We start from the raw sequence: 23,327 nt of genomic DNA, 5'->3' as shown, positions 1-23,327 counted from the left end.
CCCCTAACTGCCCCCCGCCGCCCCATCCAACCCCCACCTCTCCTTCCTGACTGCTCCCCCGGGACCCCTGCCCCCATTCAACCCCCCCTGTTCCCAGCCCTCTGACCACCCCAGCCCCTGACCACACACCCCCCCGAACTCCCCTGCCTTCTATCCCCCCCACGAACTCCCCTGCCTTCTATCCCCCCCACCCCGCTCCCTGCCCCCTTACCTGCACTGCGGCTGCACCAGGACAGGCACCCACACCGCACAGCACAGATCACCGGGTCAGGCCGGGCTCTGCAGCCCCGCTGCCCAGAGCATTGCACCAGTGGCATGGCGAGGGAAGGCTCTGGGGAGGGGCCGGGGGCTAGCCTCCCGGGCCAGGTGCTCAGGGACCGGATGGTAGTTTGCCTACCTCTGCCTTATAAGAAGGTGAGGCAGTGTGACCTAATGGCTAGAGCACTGGACTGCAACTCAGGGGACATAGATTCTAGGCTCAGCTGTCCACTGGCCTGCTGGGTGACCTTGGCAGGTCACGGTCCCGCTCTGGTCCCGATTCCCCACCTGATACTGACCTCCCTCGTGCAGCGCTTTGAGATCTATTGAGGCAAAGTCCTATGAAAGAGCAAGGTATTATTATTAAAGCATTGATTGGGGGCTGGGTACCAGCCGGGATTGGTCTTACCCAGTGTGGCCAATCCTGCAGTCCTAGTAGAAAATTCTGCAAAGCTTAGAGCTGCTGCAAGTCTCCATATTATTCTGTCAACATTTTGACTTTCACAGACAAATGGGGCATCGGGAGGTGGGCTGGGGCAGGTGAGGGAGTGAGATGGGGAACTGATGGGTGCAGTGTTGGTGTAGCCGTGTCGGTCCCAGGATATTAAAGAGACAAGGTGGTGAGGTCATATCTTTTATTGGCCCAACGTCCGTTGGTGAACGAGACAAGCTTTGGCGCTACATAGCTCTTCTTCAGGTCTGGGGGGATTGATGACATCTGTGAATATTTTTTTTTAATCGGCTGTGGATTCATTGAAATTGATGAAAGTGGATCAAAATTTCAACCTCTGAAAAGGGAGGGGGAATGAACAATAAAAGTTGCAATGTTTTCCACCCTCTGTTTTGCAACCAGATCTGCTTCCGAGAGTGGGGCTAGAGGGGAGGGGGGGCACTCTCTTCATGTTCTAACCAACCTTCCTTCCCCCTCCCCGCCCCCAACAGAAGACCCACTAGGCAGCCTCTTGCACCATGTATGGGAGCGTATTTATTTATTGACTCGAGTGCTTTCGTACAGAAGAACAGATATACACAGATGATATATGTTTGTGCTTCAACACTTTTCAAACACTTAAGATTCCAGTAAGTTTCTAGGTAAACAAGTTCCAAGACAAGATGCTTTTAAAATGTTTCCTTTTTGATAAATTATTTGTTTATATAAATAACTGTAACAGAAAAAAGCAATAAATGTCCAACAGACAAGATCCCGAATCAAGTACAACGCTAATTTAAAAAAAATAAAAACGAGGGGAAGGGGCAAGAGATAACGAACAAATATCAGTGCAAATGTTTACAGCCTTTGCCCTTATCTAATGTTATGGGCCAGGAACAGGGGAGATGACAAGGAAAAAATCGAAACACCTATGAAACCGAGAGATCTATTTGGGAAGGCCAGGGTGGGAGGAGGGGTTCAATTCCTTTGGGGCGGGGAGAGAGGGGGGGAAGGACCCCTAAACTATCGCAGAGCAGAGGTGGCGGGCGAAAGGAAAAGGAAATAATTTGAGGAAAAGTAACAAGGTCTAGTTTACCCACTGTACGCCAAGCTTGTAAAAAACATCACAAGACACCGTAACTAATATACACACAGTCCGCTGTGAGAGATGGACATGGGGAGGCCGGGTTGGGAGAGTTTGGGCAATTTCCACAGTCATGAACATTTCACTACTGGACGACAACAGCAGAAACGAACGGGGGAGGCACTACTAGGGCCAGTGCGGACGGGATCTTAAGAGGTACTGAGGAGGTGATGGCCTTTAGCTTATTTTTTTTATTCTTTTCTTTTTTTTTTTAACTTCAATACGGAGATATAAACAGTCTTGGTTTCATTAATTTTTTTGCAAGCAAAGAGAGACTTTTTTGACCCCACACGTTTAACAAAAATATGTCCGTATACAGATATATTTTTATATTTTTTTTCTTTAAGGAATATGCCAAACTCAGGCTAGGAAGGAAAAGGTTTAAACCATTGGATAAAGGATGCAGTATAGTGCAGCCCTAACTAGCAAGGATGTCTGGGCACCAGCAGGTTTGGGCTCCGCCTCTAGGGGGTGTTATTTTGTGGTGAGAGGTAGGGCTAAAATGTCCCTTCTTTCTGTCTGCAAAATAACCCTAGAATCCCAATTTAAAGCTTGGGAGGGGGGGCTAGTCTCTAGTCCCAACTGCCCAATCATTGACCGGAGCTCAGCCATTTCCCCCATTTCTACCCCTCCCCCCCCCCATCAGCGCGGTGCACCGTTTGGCTTTTACCCCTTCCTCTGAAACATTAAGCAATGACCACCTGCAGAGTCAGGCTACCAGCCTAGTTAGACCAATGAGCTGATTGGTACATAGAGTGACCAGATGGCCCGATTTTATAGGGACAGTCCCGATTTTTGGGTCTTTTTTTTATATAGGCTCCTATTACCCCCCACCCTCTGTCCCGATTTTTCACATTTGCTGTCTGGTCACCTTATTGGTACATGCAAATCTAACCCCCACCTCCCAAACAAAGTCCTGATTGGCTGTTCTCAGAAGCCCCGCCTACGCATGCAAAACAAGAGGTCACCCCTCCCAGCAGCAATCTGATTGATCTGTCCAGATGTGCTCACCTGAACCTTGCTGGGGGAGAGGGGAGGGCTGGTCAACTTCTGTCAGCAGAGGATGCCGCAGAAGATTTGGGGACAGGTTTGCTGGAATTATGGGTAACCCCCAATTTAACATATTCCTGCAGGAAACACAAAATAACTGCACCTTTAAGAATCACATACACCCCCCAAAAAAATGGAGAAAAAACCCCAATGACAGCAGTAACGGAAAGAACTCTACCAAGTCCATATTCGAGCAAATCCCTATATGGAGCAGTTGTGTTTGCATCTGGGTTAGGACAAGCACACATCACTGTAAATAATTCATGTGCATCCATCCAGCCTGGAAAAACGCTTTGGAAAATTCTTCTATAGCGATGGGTAAATGGGTTATTTGAAAATGAGCTTGGTTTGGGGTTTTGGGATACATACATAGAGCATAAATATTTTTGCATTTAGGGTTTTTTCTTTTTTTAAACACAATGCATTTTGTGTCCGCTTCCCTGCCCCCCACTCCCCAACACAAACACTTTTGCTTAAAATGAGGGGCAAGTGGGGGTGGGCAGGTTTCTAGAAACAAGAACAGGGAGAAAGCTCGGGGCTGGAGATGGAGCCGTGGCTCAGCAAAGTAACGGTTAGCGGGACAGCCAACGGGAGGACTGCCATAAGCCAGGAAGGTGGAGTCGTCGTCCTTTTGTTTGCTTTGTTTTGTTTTAACTGCTGGTTTCTTCATCTGTTTTATTCAGTTTCTTCAGCGTGTCCAGCAGTTTCTGCGGGGTGAGGATGTGAGTGGACCCTGTGGGAGGCAGAGGGAAGGACGGGTAGATCGTTAGTGCTCTGAAGGGTCAGTTCGGCAGCTTTCACGCTGCGATCCAGCCTGTGCACCCCATCTAAGAAAGGGCCTGGGCAGCCCTGCTCCCCCCGCATAGTGACGGCCGAGGCAGCAAAGTTAAGGTTGGTGTTTCAGGTGCTGGGGAGGGAATGAGCTTCCCATTGGAGGGCTTTGGTACAGCCAGTCTGAGCATGGGAGGGTGCGCCCTCGCAGCTGAGCGTACGTCCACACTTGGATAGGCACCTCGTTGGGCTGCCAGAGAAAGAGGCGTGTGGCTTGGTGGCAGAGCCCCCCGTCCGCCCTCCATGCTCCCTCGCGGCTGTATGGGTGGCCCCATGTCTATAGTAGGGATGGGGGGGGGGATGACAGGGCCTGGCGGGCGTTCGCTAACGCAGCTGGACTGCTTCGGCTGTAAAGCGCGCACCATGCTCGCTACTGCTCTGGAAGCGAGGGGGAGAGAGAGAGAGAGCAGGCACTGTGTGAGAGCAGCGTGTGTGCACCCCCCCACCCCTCCCCCAAGGGCATCCCCCTGCCCCTGAACCTGCCCTCCCTCCCCAGCGATGGTCACTGCCTTGGCCAGGCGAGCGGAGGCCAATTCTAATCCCTGAGGCCTTACCTTGCACAGAGCGCACGGAACAGTATTGGAAATGCTTGCAAAAATGGCCGCCTACGGCACTAAGAGTGTCTCTATTGCGGAAAACGATAAAGGAAAGAAAAAGAAATAGACGGAGGCCTCTCCGCAAGAGAACTAGGTTCAGCAACGGAATGAGGCATGGAAGGTGTGGCGGGGGCATGGACGGCGTGGCGTGCATGGAGCGGCAGGCGTGGTGCGTGGCGCATGAGGACGGCACGTGCAATGGCAGCCCTCGGGGAAAGACACAACCACCACCACGGCCGCCGCCATCTCGGGCGGGAGAGGAGACCCACATGGAAAGTCGTCAGCACTTGAAAATGTGCCTCCCTTGAAAGATGGAGAACAGGCGCGGAGGAGAAAGGGGGGTCGCAGGAAGCTAGACTTATACAGGCAGGCAGAAGAACCTTCAGCCACGGGCTGGGCCTACATCCTTACATAAGGGAGGAAATCAAGGTGTGTCAGTGGGGCTGGTTCCTTTTGCCAGCAGCGAACGGCATCCTTGGGTAGAGAGGGTGCCAGTCGCTCGCTGGGTGCAGCGGCAGGAGATGCTGGAACAGGCCAGAGAAGAGAAAGAGCAGGGAGCGGGAGTGGGAAGCCTTCACAAGCTGCCCTCTGAAACTGGGAACTGATCACTGCAGCAGGAACCTCTCCTGACTCTCCCTCATGGCACCCGTTCAGCATCCATGCAGCTCAGCCCCTGGCCTTGCCAGGCACCAGGCTAAGATATCCAAGACTGTATGCATGGTATGGCCAAGCAGACAGCCGCAACATCATTGAGGTCAACGGAATTATTCCCACATCTCCCTGCTGTACATGAAACCAGAAATAGGCCCCTGATCGCTCCCACCTCATGATATTTATACAGGGAACCCAACTCCAGCCCAGTGCAATGACTCCCAGCCCCTGCCTAAGGCATAGACAAATCCACTCCCACCCCAGGGACTCTCCCGAGCTGGGACTGCCCACCTTACCCAACTGCATCTGGTGGTTTTGTGACACGCACACACGTGCACCAGGGAGTAGGAGGCGTCCCATCCGACTCTTTTCAGTGGAGGAGTTAAGCCATGTTACCCACCCCCCTCTACTCTGGCTCACGTCAGCGGTGGGGAAAGGCGGGTATACAGTGTATCCGAAACACTTGGTTAATGCAGAGAGTTGCATCCGAATTTGGGCTCGGGGTCCCCACGCTTGGTTGCTCTACAGAATGCTCTCACCCTGGCTGAGCGGCTGCAGGGTGGAGGGAGGGGACAGATGTGTGGCAATTTGGCTCATCCTCATCCGCACCAGGTTTGCCCCACAGACTCGGCCCCTCGTCTCAAGCCTCAGCAAGAGTGAACTGCGAGTTTCTCTTGCATAAGGCAAGAAAGGAGGGGGGGGGGGGAGAAAGAAGGTCTTGTCACTCTGTCGCTTTAACCCTGCTCCCTGCAATATGAACAGCAGCTCATATACTGCGAGGAGAGGCAACCTGGGCAAATCCCACCCACCCCCCACAGCAGATCTGCTTTATTTCCTTCTGGGAGCCCCCTGGCCTCTCCCCCCAGACTCCTTGCCATATTGCTTGTAAAGCACCAGAGATGTAGGCATCACTGGAAGGAAGCCGACCATCTGGGTTGACTCGTTTTTCACACCTGAGTCTGCCAATCCTGTGCTCGGCAGGCCGAGCTGCCCTCTTGGAGAAAGAGAAACGACTGGCAAGATGCTGGAGCTCTTCCAAAAGAGAGAGCAGCCCTCCCGGTGCTGGAATCGTCACCTTCGTCACATAGATCCCAAGAAAATTATCTGCTACAGAAAAAGTCCTAGGGGCCTGAAGATCCCCTAGGTCCCTGTATCTGATTGCCATCCCAAAGCATTCAGAAATCATGGGTCAGGCTGCAAACATCATGAGATTTTAGAGAGTCATACATTTTGGGGGTTCTTTTTAGTTGCCTTCCAGTTTCTGAGGCCTTAGGGGCTCGTGTTTTCAAGCTTTCCTCTGCAACCAGGCTGGCTAGAAACTTACTTTAAAAGACAAACGTGAAAGACGAGAGTCTCATTTAATCACATGACTCCTGGAGCTGGGGCTTTAAGTAAAACAGCTAATACTGTGAAAGTTGGCAGCACTGTTAAAATACGTGGCGCTTTTATACAGCTTTTCATCCAGAAATCTCAAGGCATTTCACAAAGGAAGGTAAATATCACTGACTCACATCCCCAAGGGTATTTAGGTGCCTACATTGAAATCAGTGGGAGTTAGGCTCCTAAATACAATTCAGGATCTGGGCCTAAGTGACTCCTGAAGTATTTGGGGATAAATGCTGCTATATGTGAGAGCTTCCCTCTCTTCTCTTCTGTCCCTGCCCCTCTGCAATGAAATCAATGGGGGGCAGGTGCCTAAACCTCTTGGAGGCTCGGGGCTGTTATCCCCATTGTGAGGAAACTGCAGCACAGAAAGGCAGAATGATGTACTCAATGATGTACACAACTGTGGCAGCCTCAGGACCAGAATTTAGTTTTCCTGACTCACAGTCCCGTGGTCTAACTGCAAGGCTGTGTAGTCTAGTGGTTCTCAAACCTTTCCAGACTACTGTCCCTCTTTCGGGAGTCTGATTTGTCTTGTGTACCCCAAGTTTCACCTCATTTAAAAACTACTTGCTTACAAAATCAGATGTAAAGCTACAAAAGTGTCCCAGCCCCACTATTACTGACAAATTGCCGACTTTCTCATTTTTACCATATAATTATAAAACAAATCAATTGGAATATAAATATTGTTCCTACATTTCAGTGTATAGTCTATAGCGCAGTATAAACAAGTCATTGTCTGTATGAAATTTTAGTTTATTCTGACTTCACTAGTGCTTTTCATGCAGCCTGTTGTAAAACTAGGCAAACAGCTAGATGAGTTGATGTTCCCCTGGAAGAGCTCAGAGTACCCCCAGGACTACACGTACCCCTGGTTGAGAACCAGTCTAGCAATTAGACCTTGGCACTGGGCGTCAGTTGTTATGGTCCAAGTGACGAGGCACTCAACAATGAGATACCACGCCTATGCATTTTATTACTCCTGTCCGTACTGCATCGGACTCTGCACTGGATAAATCCCAAAGGCCTGTCCCAGCATGCCTTATAAAAACTTGGGCTAGGGTCTCTGGGAGCAGCCTCTTCTTTGGTTATTCTAAAATCCTGGTCAGGCACCTGGATGGGGATGTTCAGTACGGCAAATGACCCGGGTTCTAGCCATGACTCTGCCACTGGCTCTCTGCATGGACGGAACAGTCCCGCTCTTCCGGGCACTGGTGAGGTCTCAGCTGGACGACTGTGTCCAGTTTGGGCCCCGCGCTCAACGAAAAATGTGGACACGCATCCCCTGAAAGAAATAAACTATCTGTAGCACCAAACCCTGTGCCACCTGCCTGCAATCGGCATGCCACCAGCACCGATGAGAAACTCCCACTAGGGTACTTAAGATCGGCTGGAGCAATCGCCTCGCTTTTAACAAAGCTTTTGCTGTTTGCATCCTGTGAAAGCAGAGATCCAGACCCCAGAGCAATGTTCAAGAAGCGGGTCCTGAACAGCGCAGCACAGACATTTGGGCTCTACCGAGCACTTCTCGTCCCCATCTCGTCTGACTGCAGACTGGATGGGGCATGGGTGTGTGATAAGCAGGGGACCCTGAGACAATCTGGCATCTCCAGTGCATGCCAGGTGAGCAGCCCAGGGAGGCAGAAGAGATGTCATTGCTATGGATGTTTTTCAACGCAAATGTATTTAGAGTCATGCTGTGAATTTGTGCAGCAAACTTGCCTCCTCAGATGCTTTTGCCTGGCAAACTTGGCAGTGGGGGAGGCGGTTGATGCTTAAATCTGAACCAAAAGACTTTGCACTGAAGAAATATTTGCCTGGATGCTAACATACGGTCTGGTAAAGCCAATTAAGCTGATTCTCTCCCTTGCACCTGAATGACATTTGCACCCAACCTCTGGCCATGGACAGTGGCCCTTTAATACAGTGGCTGCTTGTGACTGTCAAGTTGGGACAGTGCATGAACGGACTTGTAAGCTCTGTAGGCCACAGGTCTGGGTTCAGATGATGAGAGTGGCCCGCAATCGGATCCAGTTTAAACAAAACTAAAGGGGAGCCCTTGGGCTCCTGGCCACCTTGATAATCACACTGACAATCCCTAGCATGTACTCGATGGGGCGACAGACATGGAGGGCAGGCAGTGCTGGGAGGGGCAGAGGTGCACTGTCTCTGCCCTGCAGCTCAGGGTGGCAGCACCGGTGACACGAGCGTTTGCCTGATCGGAACCGACAGGAGGACCTCGCCGGAAAGAGGCAGGAATAATTAACATCCAGCCACATCTGCATCAGTGCAGCTTTCGTTCACCTGATCCTTCACCAGCTGCTTCTAATAAACCGAGGCACTTGGAGCATTTCCAGGAGCAGGGAGACAGTGTCACATCCCCTTTAGAAAACGGGCCAGTGCCATCTGGTGCTGCTCTACTCACATGCATGGAGGGCTCTTTAAGATTCTTTCCCCTACTTTCATACTTTCCTCATTTATTATTCCTGGGGGAATTCTGCACCACTGTGCATGCACAGAATTCATGTGCCCCACAGATTTCTTTGCTTCCCCGCAGAAAAATGACTTTCTGATGGGGAAGCTACGAGAAGCCACAAGAGCAGTCATGCGACCCTCCCCAGCAGTATGTTTTGGGTGCCTAGGGCAGCTGGCACACAGGTAAATCACTGTGGGGCGGGGGGTGGGAGGGGAAAAACCTGGCTGGTGGCTCCTACCTTGCGCCAGGCTCAGCTGCTAGTCCCGGCTGGGCTGGGGAGGACAGGACTTTCTCTTCCCCTACACAGCATCTAAGGCCAGGTCAGACCCACTCTCAGATTGCCCCCCAGATTGCAGGAAGCTCTGCAAACTCCACCCACCCACCCACCCACCCCCATCGCTCCTCAGCTGTAGGGGGAGGGATCAATGTACTGGGAGCTACTCCCCCATCCGCCCAACCCCCGTGTATCCAGACCCCCTCATACCCAGACCCTCCTGCTGAGCCTCACCCCTCCCACCCAGAACCCCTCCTGCTGAGCCCCACTTCCCCTGCACCTGGACCCCCCCAATGAGTCACCCAGATCCCCACCCCACTAAGCCCCAACCAGCTGCACCTGGATCCCCACCCCACTGAACCCCGCACACCCAGACCCCCCTGCTGACTCTATCCCCCCCCACACACACACAGACACCCCCCACTGAACTCCAAGCACCTTCACCTGGACCCCCTCTGCAGAGTCCCATTACCGTTGCACCCAGAACTCCCCAACAAATCCCTGTGCATCCAGATCCCCCCCACATCCAGATCCTAGCACCAGAGGACTGAAATAGGCTATGGCAACACCCCAACATTCTCCTGTGGAGTGAATGTCAGAACGACGGGAACAGTCATCTGATGTGCGGCAGTGATTATTATCCAACAGTCATGTAACTCTGTTATTGAATGCTACAAGGAGTCTGTGTGGCCCCTACCACCTGGAAACCATGATTTGTCCTAACACCCGATCTGCTATGCATGTCCTCTCTGGATCCAACGTAAGGGACTCTGTTGATTCAGCTACACATTGCTCAGCTCACGCTCCACATCCATGCATGTGCCATCAGGGCCTAACTTGGGCTGTAAATCCATGCACACACACTGACGGTCTGCAAATCACAAGATTCCCCACTTTCCCCACTCAGCTGCCTTAAGTGTAAGCATCTCTCCAGTCAAGTGAAGGCCAGTGAACCATTGCCACCTGCATCTCTGTGACTACGTAATGGGTAACTAATGGCATGAGGATGCCGGCAAGTTCTGGCCACAAAGAGATTCATGGTATAGGGTTAATGGAGGCAGCACTGGACACATTTTCAAACCGGTAGTAAGAACTGCAAGCATTTTCTCATCAAAGAACCAAAAAAACAAAAGAAAAAAAAAAGAAGAGTAGAAATAATAATAACTAAAGAAAAAAGAGTGACGGAAGAATCAAAGAAAACCCTTCCGAGTGGAAGAGTTTCTTTTCTTTAATAAGCTGCTTTTACTTTGTTTCTTTGGCTCTCACTCCATTGTTGGAGCCTGATCCTCAAAAGATACCCTAGTGGAGTCCCTGAAGTCGGGGTGCCTCAGGTCCATGAGAAATTTGGTGGGAGTAAGAATGTGAGTAGAACCTGTGAGAGAACAGAGGCGGGCTGACTTCTTGAACAGAAATAAATTAAAGGAACATTCCAACTTAGGCCTAATATTCATAATACACAGCAGGTGAGGATGGGTGAAAAAGCCAGTGAGAGACACAGAGAAAGATGGGGATAAATGTATGATTGGATGAGCAATGCCGCGTGCATTTACACATGAGCTCAGAGGCTGGTCTTACGCGGTCACCACTGGGCCTCCGTGGGTAACCAAGGTGTGTTGTATGAAGACAACAGCAACAGTCGATCATCTGTCTCCTCCCCCAGGCCTTGCCTCAGATTTCTGCTGGGCTGCTAAGCTTCTAACTAGGACCAAGGCCAGATCCAGGGCCACTGAAGTCAATGGGAGTCTTTCCATTGACTCCAGTGGATGCTGGGCCAGGTCATACGAGAGAAACCTTGAAAGGATCGAATGGACTAGACCTTAGTCAGAACCCTGCTTAGCAAGGAGGCCCGGAGGTAAACTGCTGCCTTCCAGGAAGGGTTTGAGACGCTCAGCATCGTCGGGGGACATTAAACACACATGCAACGATCACAGAGTCGCAGACCAGAGAGCACGTTAACGGGAGATATGACAGTGCCATGAGAATGTTGAGGTTACCCAAGACACAGGACGGCACGGAGAGATGGCTGACCAGGCTGCGGGGGTTAGAGGAGGAGTTAAGGGGAGTGAGGAGTGCATGTTCCAATGGAGAAAATCCAGTGAGCAGATGAGGTACTGCTTAGAGGAGCCACGAGGGGTGCCGCTGGCCTACGTTTTGTGTGTGTCAAGCTGAGCAGTGATAAGGGCACAGTCCGGAGTGGAGTCAACTGAGCCCATAGTGCTAACCCAGCCGGAGTGAATGTCATACTCAGGAACGTGGGGACCTAAGAGCACTCACTAGAACGAGGCGCAGATTCTCCCGTCCCCCTCAGACCGGACCCACACCTGCTCCTGCTCTTCCAGACCTGCCCCCACCCAAAGCACAGGCAGACACAGAGCACCACGGTGCACTTCAGTCTTGACCTGTCCCAAGAAAAAGGCCAGTCTCTCCCTGTCAGAATCATGCATTAGCCAGTCCTTCTCCCCTGGTGTGTTTGTGGCTCCTCACTCCTCTGCCATCAGCTGGATTTTGGCTCTACCGCTGGGACATAAACACACTCTGTGCTGCCCCTATGGCAGCACTTCCAAGCATTTGCCGTGGAGAAGATCTGTGGAGATGCATACATTTTCTGACTAATAAAAACCATTGTGGTGTGAGACGAATTAATCAAATCTCATGCTTCAGGGCCAAAACAGGCCACTTCAGGGGTCAGGAAGGAAATTCCCCTTTGCTCCCACTCAACCACCCGCCTTGTGTAGCACTGAAAAATTGGCTGTGCGAGAGAGGTCACCTTCCCCTGAAGCATCAGGTATTGGCCACTGCCCGAGCCAGGATGCCAGACTCAAAGGGTCAGTGGTCTGTAGGGGCAAACCCTGTGTTCTCAGGTGTGGGTGTGGGTGTGGCGGGGGGAATGAGCTTTCGACACTAGTCCTTCCCACACGGTCATCTGGAGACTGGATTTTGTCTGCTTGCCTTTGGCACAGAGAGGAATGGCTTTAAGAGAGAGGGTGAGACACAGAAGCATGGGATGGAGCCAGAAAGTGCGATGGAGCAGTGCATGGCTCTGCCCAGACCGTCCGCGGCACTCACCTATTAGCACCTCCCACTTGCCGCTGGCTTGCGTCACCTCGTAGGCGCAGCGCATCTCGCTCAGGCTCACGCCCCCCAGAATGAAGATGATGAGGCGAGGGCCAGCCCTGTACTCACCGGGGGCCTTGTTCTTATGCCAGTGTCCATAGCGGGCACTAGAGAGGGAAGGGAGCAGGGAGTGAGGTGAAACACAGCATACAGTCTCTGCAGACAGATGGCTTTGAAATCACTACACCCCATGCTAATCAACTCCTATGTCTGCTCATTGCTACAGAAGAGTGAAGGCCTCTGAGATGAATTCCTCTGGGCAGTACTTGGTGAGAGATGTGGGCTAGTGTCTGAGCACAGGGCCGGGAGTCAGGATTCCTGGGTTCTGTTCCCAGATCTAGTGTCTCAGCACAGGGCCAGGAGTCAGAATTCCTGGGTTCTGTTCCCAGATCTAGTGTCTGAGCACAGGGCCGGAAGTCAGGATTCCTGGGTTCTATTCCCAGATCTAGTGTCTGAGCATAGGGCAGGGAGTCAGGACTCCTGGGTGCTATTCCCAGATCTAGTGTCTGAGCACAGGGCCGGGAGTCAGGATTCCTTGGTTCTGTTTCCAGATCTAGTGTCTGAGCACAGGGCTGGGAGACAGGATTCCTGGGTTCTGTTCCCAGATCTAGTGTCTGAGCACAGGGCCAGGAGTCAGGATTCCTTGGTTCTGTTCCCAGATCTAGTGTCTGAGCACAGGGCCGGGAGACAGGATTCCTGGGTTCTATTCCCAGATCTAGTGTCTGAGCATAGGGCCGGGAGTCAGGACTCCTGGTTTCTGCTCCCTCTGCAGTCTTGAATAAGTGACAGTACCTTTGGGGAAACTGAAGCAGGGAACTCCATACTGAAGCAGAGAGGTTGACAGTGCTGCCTGCTCTCCTGGGGCTGGTGGGAGGGTTTATTAAAAGTGCTAAATATTATTAGAACACAGGCAGCAGTAATAAAGGTTGGTGCTGCTATACCGCTTTGCATGCAGAGATCTTAAATGGTTTCAATTCGCAGTAAGCTGTCCCTCTGCTACAGAGGGGGAAACTGAGGCACAGAGCAGTTTCCACCTCTAGGTGTTCCAGTTTAGGAAAGGTTCAGGATTCAAATTCAAGCCATGGACTAGCGTCGATGCAGGGCAGTGGTGAGGTGCAATGGCAGATTGAGGGGATGGTTGGGGTTCAGAACTGGGCCATCGGGGACTGCTGTTGGACTGGAGCGAGGCGTACCTCACATCCGCATGCCTACTCTGTGCCTTGCTCTGGGCACTTTGGACAGCTCCTCACTCCTATGGAGTCAGAAGGGAAACAACACAGAAGAAACAAAAGCAGAGTCCCTGTGAGTTGCTGGTGCTGGAGTGATGGTGGGTTTATTCACCTGCCAAATACACATGTACTTTTGTAGCCAGGTCCCGACACCCTCCTCTCACCCGTTTACAACAAACAGGATTGAGCTGTGTCCAGACTGCAACTTCCCTCACCCATGTCAGTGCAGCCACACCTCCCCTGCTGCCTAACCACATATGTGTTGCAAAAACCTGAGCAATTATCCCATAGTGCCTTAGTGGGGGAGAGAGTGCCTGGGGTACCAGCACGGAGGTCAGCAGCCCATTGGGCAATGCATTCTGGGATGTTGTGACAGCCTGAAATGTCACATGGAGGCAGAAAAAACCTCACAAGTAGCTGACTCCAGTTAACCAATCCCCTCAGAGCCTGCTGGGAGTGGGCAGGGCCTGGGCCTATATAAGCCAGACCTGGCTCATTCCTGGAGGCAGAAGTGCCAAAGGAAAGCAGGAGTGGGGGGGTCACCCTGAGAGAAAGGTACTGAGTTTAGGGAGCATGGGACACCAACTGGGCCTGGAAACTTTGGCCGTGTCTGGAAGGTAAGAGAACTTATGGGGAGACTTTGGGTGTAGATGATGATAAACTAGATACCAACAGACCTCTGATAAGTGTTACTCTGTTCTCTCTGGCTCCCTTTTTCTCTACCCCCCCCCTTTTTCTTTTCCCAGGGTGATCAGGTTATCCTGGCTGGCCAGGCAATAGCTTGGTGGCAGGTGTTGTCTCCCATGGAGAGCTGGGAGGAAGCAGTTTAACCTGTTACACAGGCACACCTGGTGATCCTATCGATGCAGCAAACTGAAGAATGTCATGAGTGAGTTACAGATCAGTCCCGTGCCAGGCAAGGCCTGCGGAAAGGGGGATGCATTGCTAGCTGCAGATTGAGCACATTGTGTGTAGGACAAGCCTGGTTTGCGCAGACCATGGCAATAATGAGTTACAAGGTATCGTAGGAAGATAAGTTGTGCTTAAGGCTCTGTGTGGGGACTCAGCAGACCTGAGTTCAGTTCCTGGCCCTGCCATATGCTATCTGTGTGATGATGGGTAAGTCATTTATCTACCCTGTGCCTCAGTTCCCTCTCTAGAAGGGGGCTGATACTGGTGTGTGGGAAGGATACAATCCATCACGGCATGTGAGGCACAGACACTAAGGTAATGTGAGCAAAGAGGCCCCATGCAGATGGGGCCTAACTGAACTCTTCTGTGCCCTACGAAGTCCTGAAATTGAGAGAAGCCAAGGGGGGCAGAGGGCCAAGGCTGGCATGAGTCTCAAAGCTGCACCTCCTCCCAGAAAGGGCATGGTGGCCCCTCTCCGCAGGGCTCTACCTACCTGACTGCAGTGGTACTGAAGGAGGCCGAGGAGCGGGTGGAGATATAGGGGTAGTGCTTGGTGTCCAGTTTGTCCTCAATAGTGTCCTGGGAAGAGAAGAGCCTCACATCAGTATGTAGCGGGCAAGCCCATGTGACGCTGTCTGGATCAGCTCCAATTCCTCTGATCGGGCAGCTTCCTGCACCCAGCTCTGGAGGTCATTCCAAGGGGATGGACCCTTCCCACTGGATCCTTCGCAGAATTCCTCCAGAACTGTCCCATTTGGGGGGAAAAAAAAAGCCCAGCTATCCCTGCGCTCTAGCAGAGTCTGGGTAACTCAATCCTGCCCCAGCCAAGGTGGGGAGGGACAAGATGCCCTCGAGGCTCCATCCAGCCCTGCGTGTCTGATTCTGTCGTTTCCCTGCTCCTTCCTGGGTTTGCCAGCCAGCCCAATGAGCGAGTCCCTCTCCTTTCAGCCATAGCTACTGAATGCCTAGGGCAAGCCCGAAACCTAAGCCACGTGCCACGCAAATCCGTTCTGCACCCAAATCCCTGGGACCATCACTTAGTCGGCGGCTAAAAACTGTCGAGTCACCCCGCAAGTTCCCGGCGCCTCCATCCCTCCTAACTGAGCAATGGGGGACAAATAGGAGCCAGCCAGCTGTTTGGCTCCTGAATGGGAGCTTTGTCTCTACTGGTTCACAGCCACCTCCTGTCACCCACCAGGTCTTTAAGCCTGAGAGGGTAATTACTATGAGCAGCTCCCCAGCATGACCTGCTAGGAACCCCGGTGGGCCATGCAGCCTTAATGAGTCATTGGCATCTCCTCTGACTTACTCTTTACACCACCACCCCCAAATACTGGTGCAGGGCTGAGCCAAGGGTCGCAGAGCTCTGATTAGTGCCTCATTATTGCCTTCAGCAAGGGCCACTGATGTAAAACTCGGGGAGGGGACATGGCTGATGTGGGAGCTCGATGGAGGAGTCCCTCAGTGAGGGATAAAACCAAAGTTAGGGACATAGGCATCTGCTCTCTCCTCTGTGCCAGGTTTGGGGTTGATTCCTAGCACGTACCAAGAGTTCACTAGGTCGATTTGGCATTCAAAGATAATAGTGGGCTGATTTTTTTTTCTGATCTCCGTAGATCTGTATGCACAAGATTCCTATGTGCACCTCTCTTCTCCACCTGACATAGCTCATCATAAAACATTAGCTACCCTTCCCTGACCCACAATGTGGGAATAAAAACACCCCCACTCTTAGCCTCCAAACGAGCTTCCTCCTGTACAGCATCAATAATATCCAAACAGTTGCCATACTGGATCATAGTGGGGGTCTATCTAATTCACTAACAGATTGTGAACTCTTTGGGGCAGGAACCAACTTTTGTTCTAGCACCATGGGGCCCTGATCCATGACTGGGGCTCGTAGGTGCTATGGTAATACAAATAAATCTGTATACTGTAATAAGGTTTAAGGAATTTGTGGTCGCTCTGAAGTCTCGAATAACTGCGTCAGTGTGAAGTGATGGACACAGCTACAAGCATAGCTGAGAGATCCTTCTGTTCAGAATATCACCACATTCAATCAGCACTGGGTTTCAGTCTGTTGCCATCCAGTTTTTAAGTTCAGTCATTTTGATTTTATGAATTACACCTGTGTGGTGTCCAGCTACAGTATAGGGCATAGACACATGCCTTAGTCCTGGACCAGTATAGGGCATAGACACATGCCTTAGTCCTGTGATATCAGAGGTAACTCAGTCAATCTCCACCCTTACTATACAGCTCATCTGCATGCAACAATTTCATTGGCCGTATGAGGGAGACTGCCTAGTTGGTAGATTACTTGGCCTAGCTACCACCCACACAAATCTCCCAGTACAACCTTCCCCAGCCACACAACCACATGACCAGCATACACAATAACCCCAAACACATGTAGCCCCTCATCTGCCACCCACACAAATCAACACAGCCACTCATACATCAGCACAAACAACAACCCCAAACTTCACTGGAAGTCTCAAATGTCTGAGTCAGTGTCAAGTGATGGAAACCGCTACAAGCATGGCTGAGAGCACTCTTTGTTTAGAACAGCACCAGGCTGACTCATCCCTGGGCTCTGCAGTCTGATACCATCCAGTTTAAATTCTCAGCCATTTAGAAGCTAATTACACACAGGCTTGGGTTACTAGTAAATAGTAAGATCCCATTTCCAATAGTGGCTAGCACCAGGGGGAAGTGTAAAACTCGGGCATGGGAAGTTATGGAATAACCTGAGTGGGGTTGGGGAAATTTATTCTGAACCTAGGTACTAGTGTTTACTCCTCTTTAACCAGCCTGAAGATCCCATGAACACGCAAGGGAGAGCTCTTCTCTTGATGAGGCATTGGTCTAAGATCTGGCTCTTTGTCGAGGATCCATTTGCGCTGATAGAGATGGGGCTGAGTTGCAAAATTTGAATCCTGGGTTTTGCTCTGGGCTCCAGCTCTCCCCTTTAGACTTTGTAAATCGTTTTAAAACCTTGTTGTGCCCAATGCAGGCCCTGTCAGAGGAGACACACCCAGCTCGCCAAAGACATGGCTGTGTTCCTCTTCAGGGCTGTCTTTTGCCACTAGGTGGCAGCATAGGCAAGGGTCCTTCCTAAACTGTGTCACTGAGAAATTAACACCTGTCCCGCACTGAACACTTGCACAATTGAGATCGGAGAGTAGGTGTGATATTAGGGCAATTGCCCTTGAAAGATCCGATCGGGAAACATCTTTGTTCAAACCCAGCACTGCTCTTTGCACCCAGCAGGATCAAACTCTGATCTGTTCCTTGGGGGAATGGAGTAAATTTATTTCCTTACCCCTCCCCACTTCACCCTGCTCCACCGTGGCACCACCCTTGCCATATGAAACCAGAGCCCAGGGATGCAGGGTGACCAGCTCAGAGGCCAGAACTTGGGGGCTGGCTTTCAGAGCTCCACCTCGCTCTGTACGTCTCAGTAAATGCAATTTTAAATGGAACGGAAGGCTGTCTCCCTAGATCGGTGTGGATCACATGCTCTCTCTCTCCGCAGCTGTCCTGCTTGCTGAACTGAGGGATGCAGCCAACACAGTCCAGGTTGTAAAGAACCATGTGGTCCTGGAAGTGGGTGAATTTCTTTATCCATTTGTTTTGTTGTCGCATTCAGGAGCCCCAGTCATGGACCCGACCCTATTGGGCTTTACAAAAATAAAAACAGTCCCTGCCCCAAAGACCTTGCAATCGAAGCACTGTGCTCCAGGATCTTGCTGCAGTCACAGGGACTATCTCCACTAACAAAACTCCTCCCTTCCCCTGCACCTCGCCGTCCGTACACTCATCACTGATTTACCTCCATGATGTCCTTCACAACCGGGGTCCATCGCGAGAGCTGGTAGGTCTGCTCGCTGATCCGCTCCTTCCGCTCCGGCTTGCTCCTGCGACGCAAGGTAGACTGGAAACAAATGACACATGCAGAGAGCCTTTAAAAGGAAGGCTCGGTTCCGGAGCCTAGAGACCCCTCCCATTCCCCACTAGAAGAACGCCTGGTGCCAGTCCCTTCCTCCAGCAATGAGCTGAGGCAGTCCACACTCCTCTGCCTGGACCCTGCCTGCCCTGGGCCGGTCTTGCCACCGTCGGCAAGGGAGGGCCAGTCATGCTGGATCCACAGCCTCTGACCCAGAGATGAGAGCGTTAGCTGGCCCCAGACTCACTAATTCTGCCTTGTTACATAAGTACATTCACTCCCTGCGTCCCAGCTTCTGCAGGGATCCCTCCGCACCAGACATTTTGGATTTAATTACAATCCCAAAGCGAATAAGAATTCAGCTGTCACTTTAGTGGCCTCCTCTGCTGGTGTCTACCAGTAATGGCTAACCCTAATCCAGGATAGTTAGTGGGATGGTGATAGACCCCACAGCTTGTGACCAGTTGAGAACCAGTCAGTCTGGCAATGCTGGAGGAACAATATGCTTATAGCTGCAGGTCTCTTGGCCAGTCAAGCAAGCCCAGGAGGGGCTGATGGCCAGTGTAGCACACAGGGACTCAGACCCTCTGGTTCCATAGGGGGCAGTTGGGTGCTTACGTCTGTGATGATGGGCAGCCCGAGGTGGGCCATGTTGGTGATGATCTCGCTGTCCTCCGGTGGGATTTGAGCGTGCTGGATCAGTTTGTTCAGGTTTTCCTCTGTGATCCCTAGGAATGCAAATGGGGAACAGCTTCCCAAACTGAAACTCTTCTCCTGCCCTGGGCTCAGAGGTCACCACCCATCAATCATCAGCGGGGAGCCTCACTCATGAAGCTCCTCCCTCAAGACACGAAAGCTGTTGCTCCAATCCCATCTTCCCTCCCACTTTCACTCCATCACTTCCCTCCTTCAGAGCTGCTCTCCTCCCTAATGACCAGCTCTCCTGTGCATTGGTTCTGCACCTCCTACACCAGGGGCTCTCAACCTTTTCCTTTCTGAGCCCCCCCCCCCCCCCCCCCCCCCCCAAAATGGTAGAAAAACTCCACGGCCCCACCTGTGCCACATCACCGGCTTTCTGCATATAAAAGCCAGGGCCGGCATTACGGGGTAGCAAGCTGGGCAATTGGCTGGGGCCCCAGGGGCTCCCGCGAAGCTACATCACTCAGGCTTCACCTTCAGACCCAGGGGGCAGGGATCAGGGCCCTGGGCTTCAGCCCCACATGGTGGGCCTTCGGCTTTTTCCCCGGGCCCCAGCAAGTGCTGGCTCTGCTTGGTGGCCCCCCTGAAACCTGCTTGCGGCCTGCTCGGGTGGGGGGCCAGACCCCTGGTTGAGAACCTACAGCATAGCGCCGGCTTGGGAAGCTAGGGGGAGTCCTGGGTCAGACCCAGCTGTGCCACTGAATTGCAAGATGACTTTGTGGAAATCCCTTCCCCTCACCATGCCTCCGTTTCCTCCCTCTGTAAAAGGAGGAGGATGGTAACAGCCTCTTGGCAACTGTTCCAGCACGATGCAGCCTTCCCAAGTGCTGAGAGGCCAGACGGTGAAGTGCTGATCAGTGTTAGAGAACTATTGTGAGAGGGAGCCCTATTGACGTGAGCAGGCTGAGTCACTAATCATCTGTGCAGTTGGTGGCTTGTGCACAGGCTAAATATTTCTGTGGGTTGCGGGTGTAAATCCATGTGCTCAGTGCATGATTTACCCATGCAGTGGAAGAGCAGGCAAGTAGCTCCAATTCCTTGTCTGACAGGGGTCTGAGCCCTTCACATCAGTCTGCAGCAGCCAGTTCTCCTGGATTCTATGCCTGAAGAGCTCTGTCCCCACCGCTTTCCTTCTGTTCCCCGCCCTGCATCTTCTCGCCTTCCTCTAGGCTTTCCTCCCTCCCCTGCTCTGTCTCCATTTGCCTATGCCCAGAGGAGCTCCTCTGCCCATCCCCCAGCCCCCTCCGCAGTTTCTCCTCCTTACCGTTCTTCAAGAAGATGTAGAGCAGGATGATGCGGATCTTGTCGTAGGTGCTGACGTTCGCATCCAGCAGGATTGGGACAATGGCCCTCATGGGGTCCTTGATCTTCTCCCCTTCGGCATCAGTGCCCATAGCCAGGTCCTGCAGAGAACGCACATGCTCGTTATCTCTTACCCCTGGAGTTCTTCCCAGGGCCAGGCTGCAAGCCACCATGGGGAGCCTCTGGGTTGGCTTCAGAGGGGCATGTGGTCTCTGACTCCCTTAGGCTGACTGACACCCAGTTACCAGTGTGCAAGGAGCAGAGCAGGGGTCTGAGCACCTCACTGCCTAGATTAAAGGGAGAAGCTCAAGTGTGTGTTAGCCTTTTTCCTTGTGAAGGTCCCTGACCCTGATCTAGACGGTGCAGGTGGATCACTAGAGGGAGTGAGCAGCCAGCTCTGCTTTAGCCGCAGGAGGCTAAGCAGGTGGTGGGTGAGAACTAAAACTCCACCCCAACCAAGTGAGGCTGTGGCTCCTCCAAGGAGCATCAGCCCCAGGCTTACCTGACAGAAGGGTTTGGACTCTGGCAGTCAGGCCACAAACCTGGGCTGGTGACAGATGAAAGCCCCCTACCCTTCTGGGTAGTTCATGGAGACAGGAACACACTGCCCAGAACAGGCCCCTTCTCTACAGCACCAGGGTCTAGGCCAGAGGATTTCTCCCATAGAGGGGAGAGTGTCCAGTGACCCTGCCCCTTTTCTGGGTGTGGGGAGGGAAGAGACTAGCTTAAAGCTAGATGGAGGACCCACTTACATGTGCCTCCAGAGTCTCTCTTCCCACCTGGGAAGGGTGTGAGGTGCAGCTAGGGAAATTCTGTGAAGGGGGAACAAACTGTGTCTAAATCAAGAACGCTGTCCTGCCATCGGGGGCCCCCATCAGCTTGGCAGTGCTGCACTCGCCCTCTCTAGGCACCGCCAGGTCTCGGCTCCTATGACTGAGCATCAAGCACGCCAAGAGCAGGCAGCACGGCGCTAAACCCAAGCTGAGGCCCCCGCAAGAACAGGCCTGGGTGGTCTGGGGGACATGAGTGCCCTGGTGAAGGAGGGATTCTCCCCTGGGGTCTGCAGGATCTTTGGGCTCTGAGGCTGCATTTGAGTTGGCAGGGACTGCATGAGGAGGAGAGCACGTGGTGCCAGAGGGGGAGTGGAGAGAAGGACAGAGGAGACCAGGACCTGCTCAACACGGCAGAGCTTATCCACGGTGCCTTGGTAGTGCTTCATGCAGTCCTCAGCCAGGTGCAGGTGAGTCGAGTACTAAGAAGACACAAGAGGTAGACACAGGCCTAGCAGTGGCAGCTGCAGTAGGTTCCTCGGAGCTTAAAACTAGCTCAGCGGACCAAAGCCTCTGCCGTTGAGAAACGGTACTGATTCACACCTGCAGAGGAGCTGGCCCTCTATCTGAGTGTGTGTGAACAGACTTCAAGAGCATACACCTGCCCTGCCACGCCTACCCCCAAGCCTCCCTCGCCACTCTCCCAGGCACAGGGCACTGTGTAGAAAATGGGCTCTGCAAAAAAATATCCATTTCCAGCTGTGACCCTAGAGATGTCCTTGTAGATGTAAGCTGTGCTGAACCCCATCGTGGCTGGAAAAACAAGTCTGGGATTTCAAGCTTCTCTCCGTTATTTTGCTAAAGCAAAGTCGGTGGTTCCTCTTCCTCCTTTTTCCCAGCCCTTCATCACCTTTTTCCAGGAGAATGGATGACCTTGGACTAAAACAGGTTGCAAACTAAGACATGGATGGGAGACCTGGGTTTTGGAACCAGCTGCCCCTCTGACCTGCTGGGTGACCCTGGGCATGTCACTTTTCCTCTTGGCCAGTTTTCTGTTTCCTCCATTTAGATTTTAAGCTCTTTGGGGCCAGGACTGTATCCTACTTCATATCTGTACAATTCCTTGCACAAAGGGTCCTTGAGCTTAGTGGAGACCTCTAACTCTACTGTAATAATAATGTAGAAAATTAGCAATGTGGCTTCCAGCAACTGCCTTCCACATGAGGATGACTCCCTGCCCAACCTCCTATGTAGGCCCTCTCTCCTCCTGCCCCACAACCAACCACTTGGTCCTTATCAGAATTCTCTCTCTGGACCACCAGCAAGGGCTCCACTGATCACTCCTGGCCCACAGCCTTCCAGTCGAGAACTGCTGCCTTTGCCTAAGGAGGAAGGCCAGTGTTAGACATTTTGCATGGAAGATTGCTCATGCCCAGATTCCTTTCCACTAGCAGCCACACGTTTTCCTCATTCGTTTTTACCTTGCTGAGTTCTTTCTGGTACTGGGGCATCTTCTTCAGCATCTGGGACAGGTCCCTCATCGTGGTCTGCAAGGAAAGGAGATGGCGTGACTTCCCCTGTTGTATCTTTGCCATCATAGGGCGGAAAGCCAGGGAAGAAGACGCCAATGGGAGCATCACACCTCCTGCCTTGTAACTCTCTCGGGCAATTCAAATGCATGGCTCTTGGGGGCGGTTGTCAGGATGTCACCAAGTCTCCTCCTGGGCTGGCTAACTTATGAGCAGTAATAAGAGCTGTAGCTATGGAAACTAGAGACGGGGGATCCAGGAGGATCCTGCCCCCCACACACAAATCCAAATGCAATCTAGCACAGTCAGCTGGGGGCAGGATTTTTTCTCCTTTCCCACAAGGTCTCATCAAGGCCAAGAGCTCAGCAGGGTGCAAAGAGGGACTGGATATTAATATGGCGAGTGAGCACCTTCAAAGGATATTGAAATAACACATCCTACAAACCTTCATGCTTCAGAGCCAAACTCTAACTACTAGGGGTCAGGAGGAAACCTTCCCATAACTGCCTATTGCTGGGCTTCTTGCATCTTCCTCTGAAGCAGCTGGTGCTGGCCACCATCAGAGAGAAGATCCTGGACTAGATTGGATCAGACCTGAGGCCCATCTGGCATTCTCATGTCCCTAAGAGTCTGGTACTGTCCCCTGGTGGCTGCAGGATACTAGGAGTGATGGAGCACTGACTGCATCCTGTAGGGCACATCCTGTATTGCTAGAATGTGACTTGAT

At 52.2% G+C, this 23,327-nt stretch overlaps 1 protein-coding gene across 2 annotated transcripts in view; it reads right to left on the bottom strand.

The window, feature by feature from the left end:
- Positions 1 to 1,220: 1,220 nt before the first annotated feature.
- The window catches only part of STXBP1 (syntaxin binding protein 1), a 68,375-nt gene continuing 46,268 nt past the window's right edge, over positions 1,221 to 23,327 (bottom strand). The window contains exons 12-20 of one of the 2 annotated variants that reach the window (XM_048822779.2): positions 22,553 to 22,618; positions 21,473 to 21,553; positions 20,264 to 20,402; positions 18,919 to 19,028; positions 18,187 to 18,288; positions 14,845 to 14,930; positions 12,163 to 12,317; positions 10,343 to 10,468; positions 1,221 to 3,615 (exon numbers count right to left, since the gene is read on the bottom strand). In XM_048822779.2, coding sequence (XP_048678736.1) covers positions 10,359 to 10,468; positions 12,163 to 12,317; positions 14,845 to 14,930; positions 18,187 to 18,288; positions 18,919 to 19,028; positions 20,264 to 20,402; positions 21,473 to 21,553; positions 22,553 to 22,618 — 849 coding nt within the window. In that variant the 3' untranslated portion in view covers positions 1,221 to 3,615; positions 10,343 to 10,358. The remainder of the gene's footprint in view (positions 3,616 to 10,342; positions 10,469 to 12,162; positions 12,318 to 14,844; positions 14,931 to 18,186; positions 18,289 to 18,918; positions 19,029 to 20,263; positions 20,403 to 21,472; positions 21,554 to 22,552; positions 22,619 to 23,327) is intronic. The other variant, XM_048822780.2, reaches the window with a different exon arrangement.

This window comes from Caretta caretta, chromosome 16 (genome assembly GCF_965140235.1).
Source record: "Caretta caretta isolate rCarCar2 chromosome 16, rCarCar1.hap1, whole genome shotgun sequence".
Taxonomy (NCBI): domain Eukaryota; kingdom Metazoa; phylum Chordata; order Testudines; family Cheloniidae; genus Caretta; species Caretta caretta.
Note: the sequence above shows the minus strand (reverse complement) of the source record. Positions and strands in the feature narration are given on the sequence as shown.